The 22,658-nt window shown below is 48.6% G+C and overlaps 1 protein-coding gene across 6 annotated transcripts in view; it reads right to left on the bottom strand.

Annotated features, from left to right (window-relative positions):
- Positions 1-22,658, bottom strand: part of LOC138672452 (uncharacterized) — a 91,035-nt gene that overhangs the window by 2,657 nt on the left and 65,720 nt on the right. For 4 of the 6 annotated variants that reach the window (XM_069760425.1, XM_069760428.1, XM_069760427.1 and 1 more), the window contains 2 exons: positions 17,871-17,933; positions 1,647-1,699 (listed from right to left, as the gene is read on the bottom strand). In XM_069760425.1, the coding sequence (XP_069616526.1) occupies positions 1,650-1,699; positions 17,871-17,933 (113 nt within the window). In that variant the 3' untranslated portion in view covers positions 1,647-1,649. The remainder of the gene's footprint in view (positions 1-1,646; positions 1,700-17,870; positions 17,934-22,658) is intronic. The other 2 variants (XM_069760426.1, XM_069760430.1) reach the window with 1 other exon arrangement.

Genomic DNA, 22,658 nt, shown 5'->3' with positions numbered 1-22,658 from the left:
GGTGATGTCTACGGTGAAGCACGGCGAGGGCTCGGTGATGTCTACAGTGAAGCACGGCGAGGGCTCGGTGATGTCTACGGTGAAGCACGGCGAGTGCTCGGTGATGTCTACGGTGAAGCACAGCGCGGGCTCCGTGATGTCTACAGTGAAGCACATTGTTGGATCGGTGATGTCTACAGAGAAGCACAGCGGGGCTTGGTGATGTCTACAGAGAAGCATGGCGGGGGCTCGGTGATGTCTACAGTGAAGCATAGCGGGGGCTCCGTGATGTCTACAGTGAAGCACATTGTTGGATCGGTGATGTCTACAGAGAAGCACAGCGGGGCTTGGTGATGTCTACAGAGAAGCATGGCGGGGGCTCGGTGATGTCTACAGTGAAGCACAGCGGGGGCTCCGTGATGTCTACAGTGAAGCACAGCGGGGGCTCGGTGATGTCTACAGTGAAGCACAGCGGGGGCTCAGTGATGTCTACAGTGAAGCACGGCGAGGGCTCGGTGATGTCTACGGTGAAGCACGGCGAGTGCTCGGTGATGTCTACGGTGAAGCACAGCGCGGGCTCCGTGATGTCTACAGTGAAGCACATTGTTGGATCGGTGATGTCTACAGAGAAGCACAGCGGGGGCTCGGTGATGTCTACAGTGAAGCATAGCGGGGGCTCGGTGATGTCTACAGTGAAGCATAGCGGGGGCTCGGTGATGTCTACAGTGAAGCACAGCGGGGGCTCGGTGATGTCTACAGTGAAGCACAGCGGGGGCTCGGTGATGTCTACAGTGAAGCACAGCGGGGGCTCGGTGATGTCTACAGTGAAGCACGGTGGGGGCTCGGTGATGTCTACAGTGAAGCACAGCGGGGGCTCGGTGATGTCTACAGTGAAGCACAGCGGGGGCTCGGTGATGTCTACAGTGAAGCACAGCGGGGGCTCGGTGATGTCTACAGTGAAGCACAGCAGGGGCTCGGTGATGTCTACAGTGAAGCACAGCGGGGGCTCGCTGATGTCTACAGTGAAGCACAGCGGGGGCTCGGTGATGTCTACAGTGAAGCACGGTGGGGGCTCGGTGATGTCTACAGTGAAGCACAGCGGGGGCTCGGTGATGTCTACAGTGAAGCACAGCGGGGGCTCGGTGATGTCTACAGTGAAGCACAGCGGGGGCTCGCTGATGTCTACAGTGAAGCACAGCGGGGGCTCGGTGATGTCTACAGTGAAGCACAGCGGGGGCTCGGTGATGTCTACAGTGAAGCACAACCGGGGCTCGGTGATGTCTACAGTGAAGCACAGCGGGGGCTCGCTGATGTCTACAGTGAAGCACAGCGGGGGCTCGGTGATGTCTACAGTGAAGCACAGCGGGGGATCGGTGATGTCTACATTGAAACGTGGCAGAAGATCGGTGATGCCTTAGAAGGAGCATGGTGGGGTTAGGGTATGTTAGTGACCTTGAGGACGCCCACTCAGCCGTTATGGATAGAAAGGAACAGAAGCCCCAAATCTGCCTGATCCAGGACATTTATGCTACATTTCAAACACATCATCGGTGCCATCCTGAGGATATTTCCGGATGATGTGACACCTGAATATAAGAGGGAATTAGGACGCGCAGATTACCGCATACAAGGAGAAGGAGGTCACACGATGCTTCGTCATCTCTTACCTTCTACAGCATCGATGTGTTGGTCTCATCTTCCTTTTCAGAATCTTGAGCTTCTAGGAGAAAGACAGGGATTAATTAGAATATCGGGAAGTCTTGAGTGAGGTCTGCACTAATTCAGGGTTTACTGCCTACATTAATGCCTCAATAATTTACCATTAGTACCTTCCATACACAAAAGCCAGGAGAGTAGATACAGCTCTGTGCAAAAGTCTTAGGCAGGCATGGAATGAGTCAGAAGCTTCAGATATTAGAAGGGTTAATAGATAATGTTTATCAATTAACAAAATACCACTGGAATGCAGAGGAATGTGAATCCCATCAGTATCTGGTGACCGCCCGTCGCCTCCATCATCAGTATCTGGTGACCGCCCGTCTCCTCCATCATCAGTATCTGGTGACCGCCCGTCCCCTCCATCATCAGTATCTGGTGTCCGCCCGTCTCCTCCATTATCAGTATCTGGTGACCGCCCGTCTCCTCCATCATCAGTATCTGGTGACCGCCCGTCCCCTCCATCATCAGTATCTGGTGTCCGCCCGTCTCCTCCATTATCAGTATCTGGTGACCGCCCGTCTCCTCCATCATCAGTATCTGGTGACCGCCCGTCACCTCCATCATCAGTATCTGGTGACCGCCCGTCTCCTCCATCATCAGTATCTGGTGACCGCCCGTCTCCTCCATCATCAGTATCTGGTGACCGCCCGTCCCCTCCATCATCAGTATCTGGTGACCGCCCATCTCCTCCATCATCAGTATCTGGTGACCGCCCGTCTCCTCCATCATCAGTATCTGGTGACCGTCCGTCACCTCCATCATCAGTATCTGGTGACCGCCCGTCTCCTCCATCATCAGTATCTGGTGACCGCCCGTCCCCTCCATCATCAGTATCTGGTGACCGCCCGTCCCCTCCATCATCAGTATCTGGTGACCGCCCGTCCCCTCCATCATCAGTATCTGGTGACCGCCCGTCTCCTCCATCATCAGTATCTGGTGACCGCCCGTCCCCTCCATCATCAGTATCTGGTGACCTCCCGTCTCCTCCATTATCAGTATCTGGTGACCGCCCGTCGCATCCCTATTTAGTATTTGGTGACCGCCCGTCTCCTCCATTATCAGTATTTGGTGACCGCCCGTCTCCTCCATTATCAGTATCTGGTGACCGCCCGTCGCACCCCTATTTAGTATTTGGTGACCGCCCTTCTTCTTCATCACTTCTTGTCACAGTCAGGGATTTTGTGGATTAAAGTCGGGTGTATGAAAGGCCAATTATACCTAACAGTTAAGTGGAAACGCAATTGTTACAGAACCCCCCCAACACCAAGAATGTTATGCAGTATATATTATGTATAATAGTTTCCATGTGAAATGCATCAGTCCACAGGCTGCGCCCCTGGACAAGATATTCTCTTTCTGACCTCCTCCACCTTTGTAATTCCCACAGTAAATATTGGCAGGCTCCGGCCCCCTGCGGCTATTGTAATGTATGTCTGGCCTGCTGTGTTCCTATTGGCCTGCCCTGTGTATCTGTGTTATATATCATGTGGGCTGTAAATAAAGTGTGTTCTTTTAGACTGGAAATACGTGGAGTAGCAGTCAGCTTTTATATGCTCTCACGTAACCAAGGAATTCCAGCCAGCGTCTTTCATTCAGACTCCAGCCAAAACAGAGTGGACCTCCTGAAACACGGGGTGGTACTGAAAGAGGTACCCCAGCTTGGTAGACCCCGTTACACTGGTGGCAGCAGTGGGATGTGATACCCCTTCTACAGAAGAAAAGGAATGAATGGAAGACAACTACCAGAAGTTAAAGAGGACTACATTAAAAGATCTGGTGGAAGCCTGAGGGTTAATCGCCAGCAACAAAACAAAAGCGGATTTGATAGCAGCCATCATGGAACACGACAGTGCAGCGCCCCCCAATGTGAACGTGGAGGAGACTGAATTCCAGAGGGAGGTAAAGAACAGACTGGCGTTCTATGGCCCAAACCCTACAGTAGAGATCATACGAGAGGTGATGGCTGATGTGCGTACTGATCTGAAGGAAAAGATGGCCGAGCGGACCAGGATAGAGCTAGCCAAGATGGAGATGGCAGAGCGAACCAAAGTGGAGCTGGCCAAGATGGAGATGGCAGAGCGGACCAAGTACCTATTGTACCCTTATGTGCTGGAATTCCGGGACCGCCTACAGGAGCTGACCCAGGCTGTACGTGGGAACATTCAGGTGGCCCAGCGGCGCCAGCGCATATGGTATGATCGGAGGGCCAGAGAGCGCACCTTGGAAATAGGGCAGAAGGTCCTGGTGTTAGAGCCCACTAGGCAGAACAAGTTCCAAGCTGCATGGCAGGGGCCCTACCAGGTAGTGGGGAAAATAGCCGACACCACCTATAATGTCGCCGATTGTGACGACCCCAGGGTTATCCGCATGTTCCACGTGAATATGCTGAAGCCCTACCGGGAGCGCCCTGAACAGGTAGTGGCCATCTGTGCACCTGAAGCAGAGGATTTAGACGGACTTCCCTTGCCTGATGTCTTAGGGGAGAGGACTCAGTCTAAAACATGGGACCGGGTACACTTGGGTGAAGACCTAGGCCCCCGGGAGAGACAGCAGGCGGAGGAGTTGTTGAGGCAGCGACAGAGGATGTTTTCGGGGAAACCCGTGTACACTCACCTGGCACAACACAAGGTTGAGACCCAGGATCAGACCCCCCTGCGACAACCCCCCTTCCGCGTCCCTGAGTCTGTACGAGAAGGGATGCGACAAGAGATACAAGAGATGTTGCGTTTAGGGGTCATTGAAGACTCAGATAGTCCCTGGGCATCCCCCGTAGTGTTAGTGCCCAAGAAGGATGGGACTACACGGTTTTGTGTAGACTATCGTAAGCTCAATGAGAAAACAGTGACGGATGTGTATCCCATGCTGCATGTGGATGACTTGTTAGACCGGCTGGTGGGGGCAAAGTATTTGACCACTATCGATCTATGCAAAGGCTACTGGCAGATTCCCCTTAGTCCTGATGCTATTCCCAAGTCGGCGTTTGTCACCCTGTTCGGCTTATTCCAGTTTCGAGTTATGCCATTCGGGATGAAGACTGCCCCGGCGACCTTCCAGAGGCTGGCTGACCGGCTTCTGGATGGTCTCCAGGACTATGCGTGTGCCTACCTGGACGACATCGCCATCTACAGCGCGACAAGGGAAGAGCATCTAAGTCACCTAGAGACAGTATTAGACAGGATCCACAAGGTCGGAATCACCCTGAACCCAAACAAGTGTCACGTGGGCAAAGCAGAGGTTCAGTATTTAGGGTGGGAAGTGGGAAACAGAGACCAGAACCAGCCAAGATTGAGGCCATAGTCAAATGGCCCACCCCACGCACTAAAACCCAGGTCCTGGCGTTTCTAGGGACAGCGGGGTATTACAGGAAATTCGTTCCCAATTACAGCAGTGTGGCCAAGCCCCTCACTGATCTGACCCGTAAGAACCAACCCCGCCAGGTAACCTGGACCCCAGAGTGCGAGTAAGCCTTCCGCAAGCTAAAGGACGCCCCCACCAATACCCCTGTATTGGCCGCACCCGATCCAACTAAACGTTTCCTTGTCCACACAGACGCTTCTATGTTTGGATTGAGGGCAGTACTAAGCCAAGTCGGGCCGGACGGCCAAGAACACCCGGTAGCTTGCCTGAGTCGGAAACTACTGCCCCGTGAAGGGAGCTATGCGGCCATTGAGAAGGAGTGCCTGGCAATAGTATGGGCACTCAAAAAGTTACAACCATATTTGTATGGACGATAGTTTTCCCTCCTAACAGACCATAATCCCCTAGTCTGGCTTAGTTAATCGGGTCTCCGGAGACAACGCCAGATTACTGTGGTGGAGTTTAGCCCTACAACCTCTGGACTTCACCATCCACTACAGACCCGACAAACAAAACGGTAACGCCGATGGACTAAGTCGACAAATGGAACTCGTACCAACCCCATAAACTTCGGTCATCAGACTGTGTATGCCGATCACGTCGCTGAAAAGGGGAGCCGTGTTACAGAACCCCCCAGCACCAAGAATATGTTATGCAGTATATGTATGTATAATAGTTTCCATGTGAAATGCATCAGTCCACAGGCTGCGCCCCTGGACAAGATATTCTCTTTCTGTCCTCCCCCCACCTTTGTAATTCCCACAGTAAATATTGGCAGGCTCCGGCCCCCTGCGGCTATTGTAATGTAGGTCTGGCCTGCTGTGTTCCTATTGGCCTGCCCTGTGTATCTGTGTTATATATTCTGTGTACTGTAAATAAAGGTTGTTCTTTTAGACTGGAAATTCGTGGAGTAGCAGTCAGCTTTTATATGCTCTCACGTAACCAAGGAATTCCAGCCAGCGTCCTTCATTCAGACTCCAGCCAAAACAGAGTGGACCTCCTGAAACACGGGGTGGTACTGAAAGAGGTACCCCAGCTTGGTAGACCTCGTTACAGCAATCACTAACCGAAACAAAAATAGTTGTGTAGGAGGCTTAACACTGGGTGAGGAACAGCCACTAGGTGAGGATATGGAAGACAGATTCATGTCACAGGTCATACATCATGGCAAGAATGCGCAGCACACGACACCAGGTAGTTATACTGCATCAGCAAGGTGTCACCTAGGCAAGCAGGTCATAGTAGACAGAGGTCTCCAGGGTTTTCCAAGCTCTGGTGCAGAAGCACCCAGAAATGTGCAGTGCTGACGATAGAAGCAGTAATCTGACAAGGACACATAGTTCTGCAGATGAGACGTCATACTTCGGCCTCTTTCACACTTCCGTCTTTCAGCTCCCGTCACAATCCGTCGATTTATGAGAATGCTGGATCCTGCATTTTCCCATAGCCTTGTATTAGCGAGGGATTGTGACGGACGGCCATCAGTTTCATCCGTCTTTCACTGGATCCAGCATAAAAAAATGGTCCGTCGTGTGGAGAAAACCTTCAGAGGTACGTTTTTTCTGCACGTCGGAAAATCGGTCAGCGACTCATCCTGCGCTGCCCGTCACTGGTTACAATGGAAGCCTATGGGCGCAGGATGCATCGCTGACTGTGAAAAGCAGGAATCCAGCGACGGGGCCCGCCTTTTCAAACTGAGCATGCGTGGAAGAATTTCCCGTCAGGGAGATTCTCTCGCTCTCTCTTTTTACTTTTGATGCCGCCTATGCAGCATAAATAGTAACAAGACATAATGTTAAAAATAATAATAATAATAAATAAAAAAAAATAAAAAAAAATCGCATTATTCTCACCTACCGGCGTCCCGTGCAGCGTTACTGATGCTCCCGGCAGCTAGCGTTCCTAGTAATACATTGCAAAATCTCGCGAGAAGTCGCGATCTCGTGAGATTTCACAATGTATTACTAGGAACGCCAGCTGCCGGGAGCATCGCTGCGCGGGACGCCGGTAGGTGAGAACACTGTGATTTTTTTATTTTTTTAACCTGGTTTGTGTTGTGTATGCGTTTTCACAGCGGAAAACCACTGCGAAGACGCAAACGAAACAAATGCACGTAGCCTCGACGGGTCCGGCAGAAAGACAGGCCCAGTGCACACATTTTCCACAATCTGCACAGGATCCGTCATTTCAACGTCTGGACGGATCCTGTGCAGATTTGGAAGACGGCAGTGTGGAAGTAGCCTTACTGGTGCGTCATAGACCCTTTACAAAGCCAACGTTTATTGTGCAAATTGCCTCTTCAGAGAGAAAGAGGACTTGAACTCCATAGCGCCACCTGTTGGAAGTAGCGATCATACACGTCACAATCAACACTTTAACGAGCCTTGCAATATGACTTCGGATAAAAGCCAAATCAGAATCTCAATTTTTGGTGTTTCGGGCTATTGGCCCTCCTCAGTGCAAAGTATTAGAACTGATTTGGTTATCAAACTGATAATGTTTATTGATAATAAAAAAAAAACTCCCTACAGTGCAAAATAACTAGATACCCCAAAAATGTCTATAAGATGCAGACCACTAATAAGATCATCAGACCAGGAGTGTCTGTATAGTCAGATCAATACTAAATACGTAAACACACATAGGTTAGTGAACTAGGCCAGATTAATACTGGACTAGAAAATCGACTTCAGAACACGCTGCAGAAACCGATCAGTGAGGGAACAGGGGGCGGTAAACAGGTTTTTTAAATTTTATCAATGAGTGTGTGGAGGTGAGCAAAACGGTGTGTTGGGTCCATTATACTGCATGGAGGGCGGTGTGCGGCCATTATACTGCATGGAGGGCGGTGTGTGGCCATTATACTGCATGGAGGGCGGTGTGTGGTCATAATACTGCATGGAGGGCGGTGTGTGGGCCCATTATACTGCATGGAGGGCGGTGTGTGGGCCCATTATACTGCATGGAGGGCGGTGTGTGGTCATTATACTGCATGGAGGGCGGTGTGTGGCCATTATACTGCATGAAGGGCGGTGTGTGGTCATTATACTGCATGGAGGGCGTTGTGTGGGCCCATTATACTGCATGGAGGGCGGTGTGTGGGCCCATTATACTGCATGGAGGGCGGTGTGTGGTCATTATACTGCATGGAGGGCGGTGTGTGGTCATAATACTGCATGGAGGGCGGTGTGTGGGCCCATTATACTGCATGGAGGGCGGTGTGTGGGCCCATTATACTGCATGGAGGGCGGTGTGTGGTCATTATACTGCATGGAGGGCGGTGTGTGGCCATTATACTGCATGGAGGGCGGTGTGTGGCCATTATACTGCATGGAGGGCGGTGTGTGGTCATTATACTGCATGGAGGGCGGTGTGTGGTCATTATACTGCATGGAGGGCGGTGTGTGGTCATTATACTGCATAGAGGGCGGTGTGTGGTCATTATACTGCATGGAGGGCGGTGTGTGGTCATTATACTGCATGGAGGGCGGTGTGTGGTCATTATACTGCATGGAGGGCGGTGTGTGGTCATTATACTGCATGGAGGGCGGTGTGTGGTCATTATACTGCATGGGGGGCGGTGTGTGGTCATTATAGTGCATGGGGGGCGGTGTGTGGTCATTATACTGCATGGAGGGCGGTGTGTGGTCATTATACTGCATGGAGGGCGGTGTGTGGTCATTATACTGCATGGAGGGCGGTGTGTGGTCATTATACTGCATGGAGGGCGGTGTGTGGTCATTATACTGCATGGAGGGCGGTGTGTGGTCATTATACTGCATGGAGGGCGGTGTGTGGTCATTATACTGCATGGAGGGCGGTGCGTGGTTATTATACTGCATGGAGGGCGGTGCGTGGTCATTATACTGCATGGAGGGCGGTGCGTGGTCATTATACTGCATGGAGGGCGGTGTGCGGCCATTATACTGCATGGAGGGCGGTGTGCGGCCATTATACTGCATGGAGGGCGGTGTGCGGCCATTATACTGCATTGAGGGCGGTGTGTGGGCCAATTATACTGCATGGAGGGTGGTATGTGGTCATTATATTGCATGGAGGGCGGTGTATGGGCCCATTATACTGGATGGAGGGTGCTATGTGGCCATTATACTGCATGGAGAGCGGTGTGTGGCCATTATACTGCATGGAGAGCGGTGTGTGGTCATAATACTGCATGGAGGGCGGTGTGTGGGCCCATTATACTGCATGGAGGGCGGTGTGTGGGCCCATTATACTGCATGGAGGGCGGTGTGTGGGCCCATTATACTGCATGGAGGGCGGTGTGTGGCTATAATACTGCATGGAGGGCAGTGTACGGCCATTATACTGCATGGAGGACTGTGTGTGGTCATTATACTGCATGGAGGGTGGTATGTGGTCATTATATTGCATGGAGGGCGGTGTGTGGGCCCATTATACTGTGTGGGAGGCCATGTAGGGATAATTATACTGTGTGGAGGACTGTCTGGAGTCCAGTATACTTTGTGTACAGTGTATTACACTGTGTGAGGGGGTGATTATACTGTACAGAGGGCTGTGTAGAGGTGATAATACTGTGTGGATGGATTGTGTGGGGCCTCTATACTGTGTGAAAAGCTGTAGGGATAAAATAGGAAAGGGACACAAAAAAATATCCAAGGAATTGAGAATGCCAGTCAGCAGCGTTCAAACTGCTTTTATACAGTTCAAATACCTTTTCCGGTAGATCCATTGACAATTTTTTTTTGCTTTCCCCATGACTCACAATCCAGAAACATCAGTGGCTGGATGAAAGATGCCAGAGTCTGTCTGGACCCCAGAAACTCCCTCAGCTTTTATGCACACACTGATTACAAGCAAACAGGTCACAGGTGAGGATGTTACCCTTAGTAGCCATTCACACCCATTTGTGTCAACTTCTGTGCATGTTATCGGACAAAATCACCAGGGGATGTGAACTTCTGATCGGGGTCATTTGGATGTTTTGGGTCATTATGATTTATAAAGAGAAAACACAGTAGTCTGACAATAAATGGCTTCACCCAACCACTAACCATGAGTGGAGGAAAGTTTTGATGATATTCATGTTCTCTGAAAAGAAAATGTGTGTAAACTTTTGAGCACAACTGTATATCCACTCTGTATATTCTACATATCCACAGCTCCTCTCTGTAGTCACACACTCTGTATATACTATATATCCACAGCTCCCCTCTGTAGTCACACGCTCTGTATATACTATATATCCACACCTCATCTCTAATCACAAGCTCTGCATATACTATATATCCACAGCTCCTCTCTGTAGTCACACACTCTGTATATACTATATATCCACAGCTCCTCTCTGTAGTCACACGCTCTGTATATACTATATATCCACACCTCATCTCTAATCACACGCTCTGCATATACTATATATCCACAGCTCCTTTCTGTAGTCGCACTCTGTATATACTATATATCCACAGCTCCTCTCTGTAGTCATACGCTCTGTATATACTATATATCCACAGCCCCTCTGTAATCACATGCTCTGTATATACTATATATCCACAGCTCCTCTCCGAAATCTCACTCTGTATATTCTACATATCAACAGCTCCTCTCTGTAGTCACACACTCTGTATATACTATATATCTACAGCTCATCTCTGTAGTCACTCTGTATATACTATATATCCACAGCTCCTCACTGTAGTCACACTCTATATATACTATATATTTACAGCTCCTCTCTGTAATCACACGCTCTGTATATACTATATATCCACAGATCCTCTCTGTAGTCACACGCTCTGTATATACTATATATCCACAGCTCTTCACTGTAGTCACACTCTGTATATACTATATATTTACAGCTCCTCTCTGTAATCACATGCTCTGTATATACTATATATTCACAGCTCCACTCTGTAGCCGCACTCTGTATATACTATATATCCACAGACTCTCTGTAGTCACACGCTCCATATATACTATATATCCACAGCTCCTCTGTATTCGCACGCTCTGTATATACTATATATCCACACCTCATCTCTGTAATCACACGCACTATATATCCACAGATCCTCTCTGTAGTCACACTCTGAATATACTATATATCCACAGCTCCTCACTGAAATCTCACTCTGTATATTCTACATATCCACAGCTCCTCTCTGTAGTCCCACACTGTACAGAGGAGCTGTGGATATATAGTATATACAGAGTGCGACTACAGAGGAGCTGTGGATATATAGTATATAGTCGCACTCTGTATATACTATATATCCACAGATCCTCTCTGTAGTCACACTCTGTATATACTATATATCCACAGCTCCTCACTGTAGTCATACTCTGTATATACTATATATCCACAGCTCCTCTCTGTAGCCCCACACTCTGTATATACTATATATCCACAGCTCATCTCTGTAATCACACGCTCTGTATATACTATATATCCACAGATCCTCTCTGTAGTCACACGCTCTGTATATACTATATATCCACAGTCCCTCTGTAATCACACGCTCTGTATATACACTATATATCCACAGCTTCCCTCTGTAGTCACACGCTCTGTATATACTATATATCCACAGCTCATCTCTGTAATCACACGCTCTGTATATACTATATATCCACAGATCCTCTCTGTAGTCACACGCTCTGTATATACTATATATCCACAGCCCCTCTGTACTCCCACACTCTGTATATACTATATATCCACAGCTCCTCTGTAGTCGCACTCTGTATATACTATATATCCACAGCTCCTCTCTGTAGTCACACGCTCTGTATATGCTATATATCCACAGCCCCTCTCTGTAGTCACACGCTCTGTATATACTATATATCCACAGCTCCTCTGTAGTCGCACTCTGTATATACTATATATACACAGCTCCTCTCTGTAGTCACACGCTCTGTATATACTATATATCCACAGCTCCTCTCTGTAGTCACACGCTCTGTATATACTATATATCCACAGCTCCTCTCTGTAGTCACACGCTCTGTATATACTATATATCCACAGCTCCCCTCTGTAGTCACACTCTGTATACACTATATACACTATATATCTACAGCTCCTCTCTGTAGTCACACGGACTATATATACTATATATTCACAGCCCCTCTGTAGTCACACGCTCCGTATATACTATATATCCACAGCTCCTCTCTGTAGTCACACGCTCTGTATATAGTATATATCCACAGCTCCCCTCTGTAGTCACACTCTGTAGTCACACTCTGTATATACTATATATCCACAGCTCCTCTCTGTAGTCACACTCTGTATATACTATATATCCACAGCTCCTCTCAGTAGTCACACGCTCTGTATATACTATATATCCACAGCTGCTCTCTGTAGTCACACGCTCCGTATACTATATATCCACAGCTCCCCTCTATAGTCACACACTCTGTATATACTATATATCCACAGCTCCTCTCTAATCACACGCTCTGTATATACTATATATCCACAGCTGCCCTCTGTAGTCACACGCTCCGTATACTATATATCCACAGCTCCTCTCTGTAATCACATGCTCTGTATATACTATATATCCACAGCTGCCCTCTGTAGTCACACGCTCCGTATATACTATATATCCACAGCTCCTCTCTGTATTCACACGCTCTGTATATACTATATATCCACAGCTCCTCTCTGTAGTCACACACTCTGTATATACTATATATATGGTCCATACAAAGCTGAAGGACAATCAGTAATTCTTCGTTCTCATGATCTTCAGTGACCAGCTCCCGGTCATCATTATTTAGGGGACCCCTGCGGGCCCAGGTTGTTTTCTTTGGCACCTGTCATTTCTTTTTGTCAGCCGATTTGATAATTGATTGTTTATTGATTATTACAGATCCTGTTCAGTTCTTCACAGCCGAGAGATGTTGAACCCTCATGTGGTGAAATATATGTGTGTAGGGACATATGTCTAGGGTTATATATGTGACTAGTGATAATGTAACATCTGTCCTGAAGGCAAGTCGAACCTAGGTGTTAAAAGGTACTTCCTTGGGACTAGTAGAAATTCTGTCTCCTTATCTCACCAGGGGGGTCTAGCTAGGGCAGAGAATAAAAGCAACATTTGGCACCTTCTAGGTCTTGGAGGGGAGACGCTAATTGCGGCCTGAGGGAATCTATCCCTGGGAATCTTCCACAAGAGAAAATAATATATTCATTAGTAGAGCGGCTGTGGCCCAATCAAACAGACCGCAATTATGACATTAACCTGGGAGGCTGGTCTAGAAACCTGACCTCAGACCAAAGTTATAAATTTAGGCTGCAGACAGAGAATGGTGTTCACATGTGAGGGCAGCCTGAGAAGCTGATGTGTTCCACCAACTCTATTCACCCCCCCCCCCCCTCAGGGAGCAGAAAGCAACTACCAGTTAGATGATTTCTGTAAGTTTTCTCCTGTTTATTTTGACACTGTTTTGCATAAGTTATGTCTTTTTATTATCATATTTTTATACCTTTTTCTTATTGTAAGCATTGAACTTTTTGTATTACAGTATAAAACTTTAACAAGTTGAACCTTGAATGTTCTAAAAGAATCCATAGCCTAAAGGTGTGTGAGCCTTATGAGTGATAAACATATTTTTATTAGTATTATTGTTAGTTCCAGGACTCATCGCCCGTGTATTCGATGAGTGGTGGCAGCGCGTATGAGCGGGTGTGTGGCCTTGGTCGGTGTTTGATTTATGCTCCCATTACAGCATAGGACAGAGGTTGAACGCTGGACTGAGAGTGGGGAGATAGATTAACCCTTGCAGGCACAACCCCAAGTCACGTGTGAGCAGGCACGTGACGAATAAGTGACACCATGGAGAAGGGATCCGTGACACCTCATATTTATAGTAAATGTTCTTTTCCGTCATTGATGATGTCCTTTCTGCTCGGAGATGTGATTTGTGTGGGTTCTCTTCTGTCCTCTATCCTTTACCTATAGGAATACATATTGGCAGATTCTTCTCCATCATGTAAAACCATCAGGAGGCATCTGATCGGCTCCAGATTTAATCTACAGCCGGACAACAACCCCTAACATCCAGGCCAATGTGAGTAATAACGAGGAATCCTGAGAGTGATGATCCGGCCCCGGAGCCCAGATCTCCCATCATCCAGTCTGCCTGGGATCACATGAAGAGACAGAAGGATCCTCACAAGCCTCATACACAGAAGATCTGGGGGAAGATCTCCAAGATATTTGGAATAAAGTTTATATATGAAGCTTCTTACCTTGAATTATTTTCCACACCTGCCTAAAACATATGCACAAAACTGTATATTATGCAGCATGACGTCTAGAGGGTATATATTATATCCATTGTATACACATGAGGGGGATTAGGATTAAGTCGTTCCGATCACCGCATACCATGGAATGGAGATCTTGAAGGTTATGTACAGTCATGGTCGAAAGTGTTGGCACCCTTGAAATTGTTCCAGAAAATGAAAAATATTTAGAATTGAAAGTCCTCAGTGATTGATACCTTTTAATGGCTAACTATCCAGAAAATGAAGCATTTCACCCAGACCATTATCACAATTCCCCATGTTTTCTTATACTCAGGTTTATTTCCTTTATGTGTATTGGAACACAAAAAAAATAAATAAAATAAGACAAATTGGACAGAAATTCACACAAAACCCACAAAATAGGCAGAACAATATTGTTGACGCCCTCCTTAATATTTGGTTGTATCCTTTGGAATAAATAACTGCAATCAATCGCTTTCTGTAACCACCCACAAGCTTCTTACTCCTCTCAGCTGGGATCTTGGACTCTTCTTACAATCTGCTCCCGGTCTCATATTTCGTCTTCTCCTAACCGCAATTATAAGATTTCTCCACAGGTGATCAATGGGATTTAGATCCGGACTCATTGCTGACACTTCAGAACTATCTGGCGCTTTGTTTCCATCCATTTCTGGGGATGTCTAGAAATATGTTTGGGGTCATTGTCCTGCTAGAAAACCCATGATCTAGGACACAAACCCATCATTCTGACACTGAGCATTACATTGCCACCCAAAATCCTTTGTTAATCCTCAGATTTTATGATACCTTGCACACAGTCAGATCCCCCAGTGCCAGAGGCAGTACAACAACTCAAAAACATTGGTGACCCTCCACCATATCTGACTGTAGGTACTGTGTTCTTTCCTTTGTAGCCTCATTCCGTTTTCGGTAAACAGTAGAATGATGTGCTTTACCGAAAAGCTCTATCTTGGTCTCATATGTCCACAAGACGCTTTCCGATAAGGATTTTGGCAAACTGCAGTGTAGCTCTTTTATGTCGCCGTGTCAGCAGTATGGTCCTCCTGCGTCTACCATAGCGTTACATTTCATTCAAATGTGGACGGATAGTTTGCACTGACACTGATGCACCTGAGCCTGCAGGACAGCTTGGATTTCTTTGGACTTTGGTCCACATCCAGGGAGATTAGCTATAGTGCCATGGGTTGTAAACTTCCTGCGCAATGTGGACAAAGGAACATCAAGATCTCTCTGGAGATGGACTTAAGAATGTTTATATTTTTCAACAATTTTGGTTCTCAAGTCCTCAGACAGTTCTCTTCTCCTCTTTCTGTTCTCCATGCTTAGTGTGGCACACACAGACACACAATGCAAAGATTGAGGCAACTTCTCCCCTTTATATCTGGTTTTAGGTGTGATTCATATATTGTCCCACACCTGTTTCTTGGCACAGGTGAGTGTGAACAAGCATCACATGCTGGAAACAAAAGCTGCTTACCCACAATTCTGGAAAAGTACCAAAATATTTAGATTTGAGAGTCCTCAGTGGTTGATACTTTTTAACCCCTTTCTGACCTCGGACGGGATAGTACGTCTGAGGTCAGAAGCCCCGCTTTGATGCAGGGCTCCGCGGTGAGCCCGCATCAAAGCCGGGACATGTCAGCTGTTTTGAACAGCTGACATGTGCCCGTAATAGGCGCGGACAGAATCGCGATCTGCCCGCACCTATTAACTAGTTAAATGCCGGAAATGATGTCATCGCCGACCCCCGTCACATGATCGGGGGTCGGCGATGCGTCAGGATGGTAACCATAGAGGTCCTAGAGACCTCTATGGTTACTGATCGCCGGTAGCTGTGAGCGCCACCCTGTGGTCGGCACTCACAGCACACCTGCATTTCTGCTACATAGCAGCGATCAGCAGATCGCTGCTATGTAGCAGAGCCGATCGTGCTGTGCCTGCTTCTAGCCTCCCATGGAGGCTATTGAAACATGGAAAAAATAAAAAGTTAAAAAAAATGTGAAAAAAATAAAAAAAAATATAAAAGTTTAAATCACCCCCCTTTCGCCCCAATCAAAATAAATCAATAAAAAAAAAAAATCAAATCTACACATATTTGGTATCGCCGCGCTCAGAATCGCCCGATCTATCAATTAAAAAAAAAAGCATTAACCTGATTGCTAAACGGCGTAGCGAGAAAAAAATTTGAAACGCCAGAATTATGTTTTTTAGGTCGCCGCGACATTGCATTAAAATGCAATAACGGGCGATCAAAAGAACGTATCTGCACCAAAATGCTATCATTAAAAACGTCATCTCTGCACGCAAAAAATAAGCCCTCAACCGACCCCAGATCACGAAAAATGGAGACGCTACGAGTATTGGAAAATGGCGCAATTTTTTTTTAACAAAGTTTGGAATTTTTTTTCACCACTTAGATAAAAAATAACCTAGACATGTTAGATGTCTATGAACTCGTAATGACCTGGAGAATCATAATGTCAGGGTCAGTTTTAGCATTTAGTGAACCTAGCAAAAAAGCCAAACAAAAAACAAGTGTGGGATTGCACTTTTTTTTGCAATTTCACCGCACTTGGAATTTTTTTCCCGTTTTCTAGTACAGGACATGGTAAAACCAATGATGTCGTTCAAAAGTACAGCTTGTCCCGCAAAAAATAAGCCCTCACATGGCCAAATTGACGGAAAAATAAAAAAGCTATGGCTCTGGGAAGGAGGGGAGCGAAAAACGAACAAGGAAAAAAAAAAATCCCACGGTCATGAAGGGGTTAATGGCTAACTGAAAAGATGGTAACAAATTGCAGCTTTCCAGACTACTCAGGCCTCTTCATCAGGCAAAGACTAAAGCAAATTCTGAAGAATCACATATTTATACACAACACAGCACAGAACTGTCATTATGGGAGAGTGATCAGTGATTAACAGTTGTGACCATGAATATTGGAAAGTTTCTAGATTAGGACTCTCAATTCTAAAATATTTATGGACACAACTGTTAATCACTGATCACTCTCCCATAATGACAGTTCTGTGCTGTGTTGTGTATAAATATGTGATTCTTCAGAATTTGTTTTAGTCTTTGCCTGATGAAGAGGCCTGAGTAGTCTGGAAAGCTGCAATTTGTTACCATCTTCTCAGTTCGCCATTAAATGTATCAACCACTGAGGACTCTCAATTCTACATATTTATCTACTGGCGAACACGGTACCAAGATATTTATCTTTCTTGTATCGGAAAAGTACCAACACATTTGTCACTCTTGGGGGTTTTGTGTGAAATTATGTCCCATTTGCCCTTTTTTCCCTCTTTTTTGTGTTGTTCCAATACACAAAGAAAATAAACGTGTGTATAACAAAACGTGGGGAAATGTAATTAATTACTTCATCGTCTAGAACAATTTCAAGGGTGCCAACACTTTTGTCCATGACGGTGTAATATATAAGTGTATAGACAGGAGGGGGATTAGGATGTGACGACCACCACACATGATGGCATGGAGGTCACATGCTGTTTCGCCGTCTCTCACCTTCCACATTTCCGTTTTTCTGGATTTTGTGCTCCTCTTCTTTTTGTGCAGAATCCTGAGGTCCTAGAAAGAGAAAGACGGGGACAAATTATCATATCTGGGGGTCTCCTCTGGGGTCTGCACCTATTCAGCCATATCAGTGAAGCAGCACTAGCTCTGCGGTATCAGACTCATCCACTCAGTATTTAACACCAGCACCGATAAAAGTGGAAAGGAATAAAACCAATGTGTATTGAGGCCCATGAAATATCTGGTGCGGTGCCCCTGTATAGAAAGACCGCTCTGCAGCATCTGGCATCACCCGATGTGGGGGACAGAAGAGAGAAATCCTCTCCTACCGTCCATTACCCACCCTGAAGGGAACTGGGAAGGGGACGGATGGACCTGGATAGCGGAGTGCAGAGCCCACAGTCTGCCCAGCACCGCCCGCCCCGCACCGCCCGCTGTCTGCCCCGCACCACCCAATGTCTGCCCCGCATCGCCCGCTGTCTGCCCTGCACCGCCCGCTGTCTGCCCTACACTGCCCACCCGATGTCTGCCCCGCACCACCGACCGATGTCTGCCCCGCACCACCGCCCGATGTCTGCCCCGCACCACCGCCCGATGTCTGCCCCGCACCACCGCCCGATGTCTGCCCCGCACCGCCCAATGTCTGCCCCGCATCGCCCGCTGTCTGCACCGCACCACCCAATGTGCGCCGTGCCCCGCCCGATGTCTGCCCCGCACCGCCCGCTGTCTGCCCCGCCCGCTGTCTGCCCCGCACCACCGACCGATGTCTGCCCCGCACCACCGCCCGATGTCTGCCCCGCACCACCGCCCGATGTCTGCCCCGCACCACCGCCCGATGTCTGCCCCGCACCACCGCCCGATGTCTGCCCCGCACCACCGCCCGATGTCTGCCCCGCACCACCGCCCGATGTCTGCCCCGCACCACCGCCCGATGTCTGCCCCGCACCACCGCCCGCTGTCTGCACCGCACCGCCCGCTGTCTGCACCGCACCGCACCGCCCGCTGTCTGCACCGCACCACCCGCTGTCTGCACCGCACCGCCCGCTGTCTGCACCGCATCGCCCGCTGTCTGCACCGCACCGCCCGCTGTCTGCCCTGCACCGCCCGCCCTACACTGCCCACCCAATGTCTGCCCCGCACCACCGACCGATGTCTGCCCCGCACCACCGCCCGATGTCTGCCCCGCACCACCGCCCGATGTCTGCCCCGCACCACCGCCCGATGTCTGCCCCGCACCACCGCCCGATGTCTGCACCGCACCGCCCGCTGTCTGCCCTGCACCGCCCGCCCTACACTGCCCACCCGATGTCTGCCCCGCACCACCGCCCGATGTCTGCCCCGCACCACCGCCCGCTGTCTGCACCGCACCGCCCGCTGTCTGCCCTGCACCGCCCGCTGTCTGCCCTGCACCGCCCGCCCTACACTGCCCACCCGATGTCTGCCCCGCACCACCGCCCGATGTCTGCCCCGCACCACCGCCCGATGTCTGCCCCGCACCACCGCCCGATGTCTGCACCGCACCGCCCGCTGTCTGCCCTGCACCGCCCGCTGTCTGCCCTGCACCGCCCGCCCTACACTGCCCACCCAATGTCTGCCCCGCACCACCGCCCGATGTCTGCCCCGCATCACCGCCCGATGTCTGCCCCGCGCACCACCGCCCGATGTCTGCCCCGCACCACCGCCCGATGTCTGCCCCACACTGCCCGCCCGCTGTCTGCCCTGCACCACCCAATGTGCGCCATTCCCCCCGATGTCTGCCCTACACGCCCGCCCGATGTCTGCCCCGCACCACCGCCCGATGTCTGCCCCGCATCACCGCCCGATGTCTGCCCCGCGCACCACCGCCCGATGTCTGCCCCGCACCACCGCCCGATGTCTGCCCCGCACCACCGCCCGATGTCTGCCCCGCACCACCGCCCGATGTCTGCCCCGCACCACCGCCCGATGTCTGCCCCGCACCACCTGCTGTCTACCCTGCACCACCCAATGTGCGCCATTCCCCCCGATGTCTGCCCTACACGCCCGCCCGATGTCTGCCCCGCACCACCGCCCGATGTCTGCCCCGCATCACCGCCCGATGTCTGCCCCGCGCACCACCGCCCGATGTCTGCCCCGCACCACCGCCCGATGTCTGCCCCGCACCACCGCCCGATGTCTGCCCCGCACCACCGCCCGATGTCTGCCCCGCACCACCGCCCGATGTCTGCCCCGCACCACCGCCCGATGTCTGCCCCGCATCACCGCCCGATGTCTGCCCCGCACCACCGCCCGATGTCTGCCCTGCACCACCACCCAATGTCTGTTTTTAAAAATATGAAGAAAAAAATATATATATAAATCACCCCCCTTTCATCCCACTCCAAATAGAATAAAAATAAAATCAAACCTACACATTTAGTATTACCGTGTTCAGAATCGCCCGATCTACCAATAAAAGAAAGCATTAACCTGATCGCTAAATGGCGTAGCGAGAAAAAAAGCCCAAAACGCCAGAATTATGGTTTTTTGGTCGCCGTGACATTAAAATGCAATACCAGGCGATCAAAAGAACGTATCTGCACCAATCTGCGTCATTAAAAACGTCATCTCGGCACGCAAAAAAATAAGCCCTCACCCAACCCCAGATCACAAAAAATAGAGACGCTACGGGTATCGGAAAATGGCGCATTTTTTTTTTCTTTTTTAAGCAAACTTTGGCATTTTTTTCACCACTTAGCTAAAAAATAACCTACACATGTTTGGTGTCTATGAACTCGTAACGACCTGGAGATTAATATTGGCAGGTCAGTCTTAGCATTTAGTGAACCTAGCAAAAAAAGGCAAACAAAAAAAACTGTGTGGGATTGCACTTTTTTTTGCAATTTCACCGCATTTGGAATGTTTTTCCCATTTTTTAGTACACGACTTGGTAAAACCAATGGTGTCGTTCAAAAGTACAACTAGTCCTGCAAAAAACAAGCTCTAACATGGCCATATTGACGGAAAAATAAAAAAAGTTACGGCTCTGGGAAGAAGGAGACTGAAAACCGAAAAATCTCCGGGGTGAAGGGGTGCTACACCTGTGGTCGATGTCCTGCCTGCACCGATGTCCTTCACAGCACTTCCTTTCAGTCTGCTGACGGTAATAAACATTTCCAGATGAAGGAATACATCTCCTGTGGCAGCAGGAACGTCATGTACTATGCCACCTGTCGCTGCCCACTTATTTATGTAGGGCTCTTTCCAGAGAACTGAGAGGAAGAGTGAGGGGAACATGTCAGGGACATCGGCGCGGCCAAGACACTGACCGACCCCTCTGAACTGAAAACCATTCCGAGACGTTTCAGTGGTGCGCAGAACTGCGATCCCTGAGGGTTTATGGAATAGACTCCGTCCATACTGGTATAAGAAGGGGAACATTACACAACTCCTGGCCAGACGAGAACTGAAAATGGAGTGTAACGTCGGGGACAATGAAGCCACAAGGTTAGTATGAGGCCCTCAATTATTCTCCTTTTTTTTTTTTTTTTTTAATAAAAGATGGCCTAACCAGTTCTCCTGAGGTTCCGCTCTTCTCATTATGTTTTTAATGTGTTGTCACGGATCCCTTACTCCATGGTGTAACGAATTCGTCACGTGTCCGCGCTCACACGTGACTTGGGGTTGTGCCTGCAAGGGTTAATCTATCTCCCCACTCTGTCCAGCGTTCAACCTCTATCCTATGCTGTAATGGGAGCATAAATCACACACCGACCCAGGCCACACACCCGCTCATACACGCTGCCACCACTCATCGAATACACGGGCGATGAGTCCCGGAACTAATAATACTAATAATGTCTATCACTCATAAGGCTCACACACCTCTAGGCTATGGTTTCTTTTAGAACATTAAAAGGTTCAACTTGTTAAAGTTTTATACTTTAATAACAAAAGGTTCAATGCTTACAATAAAAAAAAAGGTATAAAAATATGATAATAAAAAGACATACAACTTATGCAAAACAGTATAAAATAAAGATGAGAAAACTTACAGAACTCATCTAACTGGTAGTTGCTTTCTGCTCCCTGAGGGTAGGACGAATGTAGATTGGATCACACCAGCTTATGAGGCCGCCCCCACTATGTGAACGCAATTCTCTGTATACAGCCTTAATTTATAGCTTGGTCAGGTTTCTAGACCGGCCCCCCGGGTTAATATCATAATTGCTGGCTGTTTGATTGGGCCACGGCCGCTCTACTAATGAATATATTAGTTTTCTCTTGAGACACCCTGTGTAAATGGTTCTCATGGATAAATACCATCAGGCCGCAATTAACATCTCCCCTCCAAGACCCAGGAGGTGCCAAATGTTACCTTTCTTCTTGGCCCTAGCTAGACCTCCTGGTGAGATTTGGAGACAGAGTCTACTTGTTCCAGGGAAGTACCTATTAACACCTAGGAGCGACTTACAGCTTTCAAGAAAGATGTTACATTTTCCAGTAGCAAAATAAATAAATAAATCTACACATAGTCCACTGCGCGCACACACATATAATATATATATACACACACACATACATTTCACCACACGTGTATGGATTTTTTTTGCACAATTGTCATCATTTTGTCATTGTTATTTTGTTAGCAGTTTCCATAGTGAACGGGTTCCCATAATTATATTTTATGACCTTGGCTTCCATCTTAAGACAACATATCAGACTTTACCCACCATGATGAGACTGTGAAGATTCTCTACCTGAATATCGTTTGGGTTATACTTTTATGGATAAAGTGAAGGATGATGAGAATATGGAAAC

Source organism: Ranitomeya imitator, chromosome 3 (genome assembly GCF_032444005.1).
Source record: "Ranitomeya imitator isolate aRanImi1 chromosome 3, aRanImi1.pri, whole genome shotgun sequence".
In the NCBI taxonomy this organism is placed as follows: Eukaryota; Metazoa; Chordata; class Amphibia; order Anura; family Dendrobatidae; genus Ranitomeya; species Ranitomeya imitator.
Note: the sequence above shows the minus strand (reverse complement) of the source record. Positions and strands in the feature narration are given on the sequence as shown.